Source organism: Crinia signifera, chromosome 4 (genome assembly GCF_055691185.1).
Source record: "Crinia signifera chromosome 4, ASM5569118v1, whole genome shotgun sequence".
Taxonomy (NCBI): domain Eukaryota; kingdom Metazoa; phylum Chordata; class Amphibia; order Anura; family Myobatrachidae; genus Crinia; species Crinia signifera.
In genome coordinates, this window is record NC_139220.1 from 1,745,484 (window position 1) to 1,758,643 (window position 13,160).

The 13,160-nt window shown below is 44.6% G+C and overlaps 1 protein-coding gene across 1 annotated transcript in view; it reads left to right on the forward strand.

The window, feature by feature from the left end:
- PIK3C2G (phosphatidylinositol-4-phosphate 3-kinase catalytic subunit type 2 gamma) overlaps positions 1 to 13,160 on the forward strand; it is a 154,169-nt gene that overhangs the window by 102,072 nt on the left and 38,937 nt on the right. Inside the window, exon 19 of the mRNA XM_083180727.1 lies at positions 8,770 to 8,926. Within this exon, the coding sequence (XP_083036853.1) occupies positions 8,770 to 8,926 (157 nt within the window). The remainder of the gene's footprint in view (positions 1 to 8,769; positions 8,927 to 13,160) is intronic.

The window sequence follows — 13,160 nt, forward strand, 5'->3', positions numbered from 1 at the left end:
TTCTGTCTTTTTTCCCTTTTTATTTTATTTCTGAAATTTGCATTTAAAAATCGTTGTGTGTACTTTTAAAATCATTGTAATGTCTTGTAACCATTTTGTTTAAAGTTCTGTAGTATTTCTAGGAATAAATAATACATTCCCAGTTCTGGTTCTGTGTTCTTAAGACTCATTAGCCTCAGGAGAGAAAGGCTGGAAAACGTTACCATTGTTATCTTGTATTGTGTGGTCAGGGGCGAGCCAAGCCGCCCCTTGCGCAGTTTCAGGCGCTAAAATCAGGTTTTGGCTGGTGGCAGTGTACCTCAAGGAAAGGACCCGAGTGTCCTGAGTGAACCCCAGTCACGGCCGGAGCTGCTCAGATTGACGTATCGGAGCAGGCGACCGGTGGGTCCGTGACATTTGGTGGCAAGCGGTGGGGTGGAGAATTCATTTTTCTCTTTAAGAACTTAAGTGAGTGTGGGTAGAATTTTGTGAGAAATACCCACATCACCAGAATCAGAACTCAGAGCTTTACTATAGTTTTAAAAGTCACACAGTGAGTGCAATTTCTGTTCCCTCCCTTCTCTTGTTTTTCTTTCCTATCATTTTATTTGACAAGTGTGAGACTCAGGATGGCTGATTATCAGCAGATGAGGAGAGATGACCTGGCGGTCGTGTGTGTGCAGAGGAATATCCCTTGGTCTGGCCAGAGTAGAAAACGTATGATTCAGGCACTAGTGGATGCCGATCGGACTCTAGCTGCTGGAGGAAACCAGTCCATGGACAATCCTACCCCAGGGGCTCAGTCAGCACTGGACAGTACAAACGATTCCACGCCAGGGTCAAACACTTCTGCTGGACCCAGCAAGTCTACACTGCAGAGCGACCTTCTAGCTGCTAGCAGGCAATTGGAGAATGTGAACCCCGTATTCGCTTTGCAGCTGGTGCAGTTCTGCAAAGCCGTACGAGAGGCTGAGAAGCGCAAAGCCGTACGAGAGGCTGAGGAGCGCAAAGCCGTACGAGAGGCTGCAGAGCGTCAGGCCCAGCGTGAGTACCAGTTGGAACTGGTGAGGCTCAGGGGGCTGATCGCTGTTGGTGAACCAGTGGAGGATGATACAGGGCATCATGATGGCGAACCTTTACGTGAGACTTTATCTGCCGTGGCTACTGAGTTAGCAGGAGATGGGCTTCGTACTGAACTTTTACTGTCTGCGGAAGTAAATAATGTGTTGGATCATGGTGTGGACTCTGTTATCAATCATGGGGAGCCTAACAAGGGACAGAGGTCCCAAATGACCGCTGACGCGAATTTCACCGGACCGCGTCATGCACAGTTCCCTGTCTTGGAAGCAGACAGAGGAAGCCAAGTGAGTGTCAGCTTGGTTGTGAGTAATGAGCTGGCCCTGGACACTACAACCGATGCTCAGAGAGGTGACATCTCTGCTAGCACCAGGGAGACTGTAGGATGTGTGGCAGTCAGGGAGACTGCAGAGTACCAATCCCCTACAGCACCAGAAGAGCCCAGTGAGTATTCTGACCCATATGGTGATGATTATCCGTTTAGGCTTATGAGCCCAGAAGAACTCACTACAGAATGTCAGCTGCAAGGTATCTCCTGCCCCAACAATTCCCGCTGGGAGATGATCAAGCGGCTCAACCGTGCACGAAATGATGAGCGCAATGTTTTCGGCATGTATCGCGGTGAGTTTCTAACCTGGGGTCCCGATGCGACTCCTTGGTTACTGCTGAGAGACCTGACGGACTGTTTTGAAATAGCGCAGCAATATGCTTATGATTGTAAAAAGCTCGATACTCCATGGTGGAAAGAGCAGTGCCGCTGGGCAGAGGCTGAAAGGAATCGCCTGGAACAGCTTCTATCACCAGCTATGGAACCAACGACACAGCCTACCGGGGTTTCCCTCATGGACATGGTACCCGGGCCTGCTACAATCGGTGTGGAACCTGTTCCAGAGACCTCACATCACAAGGTCCAGTTTAAACTGCTGGAAGATGTGAGCAGCATGTTCCCACCCGTTGCTCCAGATTTGTTGCCGGAAGAGGCTGGCTGCATAGTGAAAGTATGCAGGGGAGAGACTATGTCGGAAATAGGAATGGGACTTTCTGACGGTATGCACACAAGTATGTGTGGGACTACTGATGTGGGACTTTTATTAACTCCACACATATCTGTCACTAACCCTTCTGAACCATATGATGCATCTCAGGTAGTATGTAACCATGCTGAACATTGCAATGTTGTTATTTTGTGTGAAGCCCCTGGGATGATCTGTGATAGTGCCGTACCTTCGGTAGAGGTGGAGGGTGAGTTAGAGACAGGTATAGTGGGTAATCCTTGCCAGTTTGTGGGGTTAAATGAATGCCCTAATCTAGTTGGGAATGAGACACCCTCACTCACCAGTGGTAGGAGTGCTGCTGGTGATGTCATTAGGGTTGCTGTGCTAGAAGTTAACCCTGTTCTTCCAGTGATGTCTGGTTGTGACATGGTGCCCGGGGACGCTAACTACACAAATGGGACCGATCTGAGTTGGTTGCAGGCAGCGCATGTACCTGCCAATAAGTTACTGGTGACAACATGCTCAGATAACCCCATTCCTGCTCAGAGACAATGGGATCCAGATATAGCGTTTTTGCCACGGTGCAATTGTAAGCCAGCAGGATGGGCCCCATGTGTTGTGGAAGATGCACAGGCTAATTTGCAGGTATTGCAGGATGTCTCCCCAGGTTATGATATTACTGTTGATAATGTGATGTCTTGCGCTACTGTGGGAAGTGGGAAAGATACCCCTGGGTACAGTGAGAGGGTTGTTTCAGGAGTAGAGCCAGTGGCTAGTAGGGAAGCTGCTGTGTGTAACCAGAAGGGTGGGAGGGCCCGTGAAGCACAGGTAAACTCAGCTATATTAACCTCAGGAAAGCTGAGCTGGGATGTTCCCAAGACAGGGGACAAGGACCTGCTGGTATTCCCCCTTGCAGAAACGTGCCCCCCTTCACAATTCACACACACAGACACAGAGGGCGAATCTCCTCACAAAAGGATGAGGTGTGAGGTGTTGAGTGAGTGGACCTTCCCCCCAGTGAAGGGGAGGGGGGGTCAGTCAGCTCAGGAGAGGTGCTGGGAAGACATTTTTAAGTCTGTATATAGTGCTGGGAGAATGCCCCACACCTGTGGTATAGTTAAACGTGCCGAGTTACGAGTCCCAGGGGGATGGCCGTTTGGGGTGTGGCGGAATGGTCTGGTACTGATCTCAGTGAGTAAGGCCAAACTGCCAGCTGCAGGGGAGAATCCGTGTCCAGGAGTCCGACGCACAGCTGTGGTGGGCTGTGTCAATACCAGCCGGGATGGACACAGCTCCCACTATATCAGTGTGCTCACAGACTATGGGTTCGAGGACACCTGTGTGCTTTTAGTTTGCCATCTCCTGCGAGAGGGACAGGGACTATGCCCATTGCCCACCCTAGCCACGGCTATGGCGTCAGGTGGTGCCATGACAGACGTCAAGTATAGTGAAGTGTTAGTACAGATCCCGCAGAATCAGTGGCAGTCTGTCTCAGCACAGAGACCACTGCTACCTGTCCAGGTGATGTAGTTAATAGCGTACTGATGAGACGGTGACGTGGGTCACCGCCTCTGTGCGCCATTTTAAAAGGGGGGGGTGTAACGATCAGATCAGGTGATCGATCAAATTAACGTATGCCTCCTGTTATGATTATCTGTCCGCTGAATGTATGTCTGATATTGGTGTAATAGTTATGTCTCCTGTGAGTATTGGAATCAGGACATGTCTTGTATGTAAACTGTAGGTGACCCTGGTTTGAGTTTGAGGCCTGTATTCCCTCAGTGTGACATCCTGTGGACTCCTCCGGAGTTAGGATGTAAGATAAGATCTGAGCCCTCATAAACCATGGTCCAGAAGAAGAGGTTAGAGAGTGTCCCCTTCCTTCACATCTCTTATCAGTGGGTCTGCTATGCAAGGAAGGAGGATCAATCACTTTGAAAACAGCAGACTGTGAAGATATATTGCCAGGGACCTTCCACACTCCTTCAGCATGGAAAGAGTGGAATCCCAAGGGTGGGAGGGATGAGGGAGTCTGCAAGGTATAACTAAGACCTTTCTCCCTATAGTCAGTGTCACTACCTGGGGGTCTAGCAATCAGGCTGTAGGCGACGAGAGATTTCTTGTGGAGAACCCCCCCACTTCAGGATTGTAAGATACGGTTCTGTCTTTTTTCCCTTTTTATTTTATTTCTGAAATTTGCATTTAAAAATCGTTGTGTGTACTTTTAAAATCATTGTAATGTCTTGTAACCATTTTGTTTAAAGTTCTGTAGTATTTCTAGGAATAAATAATACATTCCCAGTTCTGGTTCTGTGTTCTTAAGACTCATTAGCCTCAGGAGAGAAAGGCTGGAAAACGTTACCATTGTTATCTTGTATTGTGTGGTCAGGGGCGAGCCAAGCCGCCCCTTGCGCAGTTTCAGGCGCTAAAATCAGGTTTTGGCTGGTGGCAGTGTACCTCAAGGAAAGGACCCGAGTGTCCTGAGTGAACCCCAGTCACGGCCGGAGCTGCTCAGATTGACGTATCGGAGCAGGCGACCGGTGGGTCCGTGACACATACAGACACTATTACACAGTCATACATACATACATACATACATACATACATACATACTGACACTATTACACAGTCATACATACTGTACATACTGACACTATTACACAGTCATACATACATACATACAGACACTATTACACAGTCATACATACATACATACATACATACATACTGACACTATTACACAGTCATACATACATACTGACACTATTACACAGTCATACATACATACATACATACTGACACTATAACACAGTCATACATACATACTGACACTATAATACAGTCATACATACATACATACATACTGACACTATAACACAGTCATACATACATACATACATACATCCTGACACTATAATACAGTCATACATACATACATACATACATACATACATACTGACACTATAATACAGTCATACATACATACATACTGACACTATAACACAGTCATACATACATACATACATACATACATACTGACACTATAACACAGTCATACATACATACATACATACATACTGACACTATAATACAGTCATACATACATACATACTGACACTATAACACAGTCATACATACATACATACTGACACTATTACACAGTCATACATACATACTGACACTATTACACAGTCATACATACATACATACAGACACTATTACACAGTCATACATACATACATACATACATACATACTGACACTATTACACAGTCATACATACATACATACATACATACATACATACTGACACTATAACACAGTCATACATACATACTGACACTATAATACAGTCATACATACATACATACTGACACTATAACACAGTCATACATACATACATACATACTGACACTATAACACAGTCATACATACATACATACATACTGACACTATAACACAGTCATACATACATACATACATACATACTGACACTATAATACAGTCATACATACATACATACTGACACTATAACACAGTCATACATACATACATACTGACACTATAACACAGTCATACATACATACATACATACATACATACATACTGACACTATAATACAGTCATACATACATACATACTGACACTATAACACAGTCATACATACATACATACATACATACATACATACATACATACTGACACTATAACACAGTCATACATACATACATACATACATACATACATACATACTGACACTATAATACAGTCATACATACATACATACATACTGACACTATAACACAGTCATACATACATACATACATACATACATACATACATACATACATACTGACACTATAATACAGTCATACATACATACATACTGACACTATAACACAGTCATACATACATACATACATACATACTGACACTATAACACAGTCATACATACATACATACATACATACATACATACTGACACTATAATACAGTCATACATACATACATACTGACACTATAACACAGTCATACATACATACATACATACATACATACTGACACTATAACACAGTCATACATACATACACACATACATACATACATACATACATACATACATACTGACACTATAATACAGTCATACATACATACATACATACATACATACATACATACTGACACTATAATACAGTCATACATACATACATACATACATACATACATACATACATACATACTGACACTATAATACAGTCATACATACATACATACTGACACTATAATACAGTCATACATACATACATACTGACACTATAACACAGTCATACATACATACATACATACATACATACTGACACTATAACACAGTCATACATACATACATACATACTGACACTATAACACAGTCATACATACATACATACATACATACTGACACTATAACACAGTCATACATACATACATACATACTGACACTATAACACAGTCATACATACATACATACATACATACTGACACTATAACACAGTCATACATACATACATACATACATACATACTGACACTATAATACAGTCATACATACATACATACATACTGACACTATAACACAGTCATACATACATACATACATACATACATACATACATACTGACACTATAACACAGTCATACATACATACATACATACTGACACTATAACACAGTCATACATACATACATACATACATACTGACACTATAATACAGTCATACATACATACATACTGACACTATAACACAGTCATACATACATACATACATACATACATACTGACACTATAACACAGTCATACATACATACATACATACATACATACATACTGACACTATAATACAGTCATACATACATACATACTGACACTATAACACAGTCATACATACATACATACATACATACATACTGACACTATAACACAGTCATACATACATACACACATACATACATACATACATACATACATACATACTGACACTATAATACAGTCATACATACATACATACATACATACATACATACATACTGACACTATAATACAGTCATACATACATACATACATACATACATACATACATACATACATACATACTGACACTATAATACAGTCATACATACATACATACTGACACTATAATACAGTCATACATACATACATACTGACACTATAACACAGTCATACATACATACATACATACATACATACATACTGACACTATAACACAGTCATACATACATACATACATACTGACACTATAACACAGTCATACATACATACATACATACATACTGACACTATAACACAGTCATACATACATACATACATACTGACACTATAACACAGTCATACATACATACATACATACATACATACTGACACTATAACACAGTCATACATACATACATACATACTGACACTATAATACAGTCATACATACATACATACATACTGACACTATAACACAGTCATACATACATACATACATACATACATACTGACACTATAACACAGTCATACATACATACATACATACTGACACTATAACACAGTCATACATACATACATACTGACACTATAACACAGTCATACATACATACATACATACTGACACTATAACACAGTCATACATACATACATACATACATACTGACACTATAACACAGTCATACATACATACATACATACATACATACTGACACTATAATACAGTCATACATACATACATACATACTGACACTATAACACAGTCATACATACATACATACATACATACATACTGACACTATAACACAGTCATACATACATACATACATACTGACACTATAACACAGTCATACATACATACATACTGACACTATAACACAGTCATACATACATACATACATACTGACACTATAACACAGTCATACATACATACATACATACATACTGACACTATAACACAGTCATACATACATACATACATACATACTGACACTATAATACAGTCATACATACATACATACATACTGACACTATAACACAGTCATACATACATACATACATACATACATACTGACACTATAACACAGTCATACATACATACATACATACTGACACTATAACACAGTCATACATACATACCAGTGGTCGAAGTGGAAATTTTGAAGTGGGGGTATGGAAAAGTAAATATAGTGCGCACCTTCGGACACCCCCCTGTCCATCAACGTCCCCTGCCAGACTGCCCCGTTGTACAGGGGTATTACAAAAGCACAATATGTGCTGCTGAGTGATCAGAGAGCATCATGAGGGGGAAAAAAAGTTTTTTTTTTTTATCTTCAGATTAAAGTGGCGGTATGGCATACCCCCGTATACCGCCCCACTTCGACCACTGATACATACATGAAAATTTTACATACACAGTATAAAACTAAACGACTGGTTCTACTGTATATGCTGTAAGATTTGAGGCAGCCATTTTGTGTCATGTGATGTCATAAGTTCCTAGTGAGGCTGTGTTGGGTTCGCAGACAACATGGCTTCCTCTGTTGTGTGTATGTGAGGGATATGTCTGTTTCCAGCTGCTTTGGACATTTGTGATTTATTAGCGATGGTTGTAAAATGGCTACCCATAATCCCCTGGCTTCTGTGCCCCTACTGTGATAGGAAACATATAACTGCAATGTTAATTTTATGTTGCAGAGACCGGGCACCGTTCATCTTCACCAGTGAAATGGAATATTTTATTACAGAAGAAGGGAAGAGTCCGCAGCGCGCTCAGGAGTTTGTAGACCTCTGCTGCTGCGCTTACAACATCATCCGCAAGCACAGCGACTTAATTATCAGCCTCGTGGAACTGGTGAGGGCCGTGTTCTGCGCTAACGTGTCCGCTGCTGTCTGTATGTATTACCGCACGGGGAAGCCGTGCTGTCTGTATGTACTGCCCCACAGGGGAGCCGTGCTCTCTGTCTGTATTACCCCACAGGTGAGCCGTGCTGTCTGTCTGTATTACCCCACGGGGAAGCCGTGCTGTCTGTATGTACTGCCCCACGGGGGAGCCGTGCTGTCTGTATGTACTGCCCCACGGAGGAGCCGTGCTGTCTGTCTGTATTACCCCACGGGTGAGCCGTGCTGTCTGTATGCATTACCCCACGGGGGAGCCGTGCTGTCTGTCTGTATTACCCCACGGGGGAGCCGTGCTGTCTGTCTGTATTACCCCACGGGAGAGCCGTGCTGTCTGTCTGTATTACCCCACGGGTGAGCCATGCTGTCTGTCTGTATTACCCCACGGGTGAGCAATGCTGTCTGTCTGTATTACCCCACGTGGGAGCCGTGCTGTCTGTCTGTATTACCCCATGGGGGAGCCGTGCTGTCTGTAAGTCACGGGTGAGCCATGCTTTCTGTATGCATTACCCCATGGGTGAGCCGTGCTGTCTGTCTGACCAGTGGCGTAGGTTTGTGCCTATATCCTGTGCTCCCAATGTGCCCTGCGTATGCCTGTGTCCTGTGCTCCCAATGTGCCCCTCATATGCATGTATCCTGTGCTCCCAATGTGCCCCTCATATGCATGTATCCTGTGCTCCCAATGTGCCCCTCATATGCATACCTGTGCTCCCAATGTGCCCCCCACAGGATACCTGTGCTCCCAATGTGCCCTGTGTATGCCTGTATCCAGTTCTCCCAATGTGCCCAGTGTATGTCTATATCCTGTGCTCCCAATGTGCCCCGGCAGGGAAGAGCTCCGGCAGGGAAGGGGTGCCCGGCCGCCCGGCTTCCGGGTGCGGCGGTGTTGCGTCTGGTTGCTAAGCAACCAGAGACGCTTGTGGTGTTCATTACAGGGCGTAACCTCCGGTGGAAGCCACCGGGGTTGCCCAGCAACGGAGGACGCCGGAGGGGAAGAGTGGCGGAAGTGTCTCTCCCCGCTCCAGCATTGCTGGGCAGCATGCAGGACGCTGTCCAGCGCGTGCTGCCACAATTAGACATTAATTGGGCTGGGTCTGGGCTTGCTGATGATTGGACACACTCCCTTTTTAAAGGAGCCAGCCCAGCCAGACCCCGCCAGTGATAGCTTCCGTCTAGAGTGACGCTGTCCACCTGCCTATCTGCTCCTGTGCCTGTCTGCTCCTGCTGCTTGGAGACCTCCTTGGCTGGCAGTCTGTTCCTGGTGCAGTAAGTTCCCCTCTCTGGGGACCTGGTTCTTTGCTTCTTGCAAGTTGCCTTCCTGAGCATTTTTTCCTTTGTTTATTATCCCTCCACTTTGGTATTTAGAGGGTAATTCCAGCAGTTGCTGTGTTCTCAGTTTCTCCTGTCTGGGTTTTGCCAGTGGGAGTTTCTTCTGTGTTCAGTGTCCGTGCGTCTCGTTCGTTGTGTGCTTTTTGGTGTGGTGTATTTTCTATTGTGTATGCGACGCGGTCTCAGTTGGTGGGCAACTAGGTCGCTGGCGCTTTTAGTCGCGTTAGCTAGTTACGGCAAGTTGCCTTTTTTATTTAAGTCACAATTAGGCTTCCTTAGTTAGATTTTAATTTTGGCTGTACCCTGAGGGGGTCTCCGGTTCCTTGTCTGCACATAACACCTGGCTGCACCGGAGCTAGGGCAGGCTTAACTCGCCCTTTTAAACGTGTAGGCTACAGGTGAAGCCTAGTTCCTGCAGGAACCGGTCGCCCTTCTCGGGGGGTCAACAGAGTTCACGTAGGATCCCGCCGTGGCTGTCCTGAACAGCGGTCTCGGCTACGGGTGCACACCTGAAACCTAACATTATCACCGGCTCCAAAAAAAATAATTTTTAGGGATCAGTCAGGAATTGAGGGTGTAGTCCTCCGAATTTCCTTAGCTTTGGTGGTTAAGTTATTTTTTGGCAGACATGTATCCTATCACCCCTACCCCTACCCAGGCATATGCCAACCAGCTCCAAAGCCTTACTCAAATGGTTCAGGAGTTGTCTTTACGAGTTAAGTCACAGGAAGATTCTTCTCGGGTTCACCAAGTACCGTCCCTGAGCCCAAGATGAATCTTCCCGACCGATTTTCCGGTAACCGTAAGGATTTTTTCAATTTCCGAGAAAGTTGTAAACTTTACTTTCGGCTTTGGCACAGTCTTCAGGGTCTGAGCGGCAACAGGTAGGGTTAGTCATCTCATTGCTACAGGGTGATCCTCAGATGTGGGCCTTTGGGCTCAAACCGGAGGATCCGGCGCTTCGATCTGTCGATGCATTCTTTAGGTCTCTTGGGCTGTTATATGATTATCCAGACCGAGAGGCTTCGGCTGAAAGACACCTACGTGTCCTGAGGCAGGGAAGGAACCCTGCGGAGGCATATTGCACAGAATTCCGCCGTTGGTCAAACGACTGTGGGTGGAACGACCCAGCTCTTCGGAGTCAATTTCGGCAGGGGTTATCTGATGCAATTAAGGACAGTTTAATTCAATACCCCGCACCCGAGAATCTCGATAAGCTTATGCAGTTGTCCATAAAGATAGATCGACGTCTCAGGGAGCGGAGGTCTGAGAGAGGTGCTGTTCTCCGACCGACTTTAATTGGGTACACTCCATCCGAGGAAGAACCCATGCAGATGGGGGCTTTCCGTATCTCCCTGGATGAGAGAGCTCGGAGGATGAGTTCAGGTCTTTGCCTCTATTTCGGCAATAAAGGTCATGTCCTGTGCACTTGCCCGAATAAGTCGGGAAATGCCCGGACCAAGTGAAAATTGAGGGGGTTCACCTTGGTCTTCAACTCATCTCCTCGCATAACACACTACTAATTTCGGCAGAACGAAGACTTCAGTGTCGGCCTTCATTGATAGTGGGACTGCCGGGAATTTCTTAGACATCTCCTTTGCTAAAGAAATAGGGATTCCCCAGTTGAGTCTTGATAAAGTACTTATCATGCAGGGTCTGGACGGTGGTCCTCTCGCCAATGGGGCTATATCTTACCAGATGCCGCCATTGCATTTTCTTATTGGCATCTTTCATGTGGAGACCATTTATTTTTAACTAACTGCCTGTTCTACAGTGCCTGTAGTTTTAGGACATCCCTGGCTAAAGGTTCACAACCCTCAAATTGATTGGCAGGCCAGAGAGATTGCACGCTGGGGCGATCAGCGTTCAGGTCATTGTATAGTCCACCCAGTATTGGTGGCAACTGCCTCACTAGAGGGAGTTCTTGCCACTTGCTCGGACTTTGCCGACGTCTTTTCCAAAGGCAAGGCAGACAAACTCCCACCTCATCGTCCATATGACTGCGCTATAGAGTTAAAGCCTGACGTGCAGTATCCTAAAACGAGGCTCTATTCTCTTTCAGGGCCTGAGACCCGGTCTATGAATGAATACATTGAAAAAAAATTGGCAAAAGGTTTTATCAGACCTTCAAAGTCCCCGTTGAGTGCAGGGGTTTTTTTGTCTCCTAAAAGGATGGGTCACTCAGACCCTGTATCGATTACATGGCCCTCAACAAAATCACAGTAAAAAACACTTACCCGTTACCATTAATCTCTGTTCTATTTGACCAGCTCCGCTCCGCTAAAATCTTTTCAAAGATAGATCTCCGGGGAACATACAATCTCGTTCGTATTAAAGCCGGAGTCGAATGGAAGACGGCATTTAGTGCCCAAACTGGGCACACAGACCCTAAAGGAGTTGCTTCTCCAAGTCCAGGATCAGGCTCCCAGCCAAACGCCTACTGGGTGCATGTATGTTCCACCATCTTTACGGAGGAAAATTCTAGCTGAATTTCATGAAAGTAGGGTTGCAGGACATCCCGGAATCAAGAAGACCTTAAAACTCCTTTCTCGGGGTGTTTGGTGGCTCGACATCACTGATACTAGAGAGTTTGTTTTCTCATGTCTGGATTGTGCTAGGTACAAGATTTCCAGGACTGCGTCGACTGGGCAATTGATCCCATTGGCCGTTCCGTCCAGGCCGTGGTCACATATCGCCATGGACTTTGTGGTTGACTTGCCTGTATCATCTGGTCTTCAGGTAATTTGGGTCATTATAGACCGTTTTAGTAACATGGCTCCCTTTGTTCCACTGCCGCAGTTGCCGTAGGCCAAAGATGTGGCCAGGTTGTTCCTTCTTCATATTTTCAGACTTCATGGTCT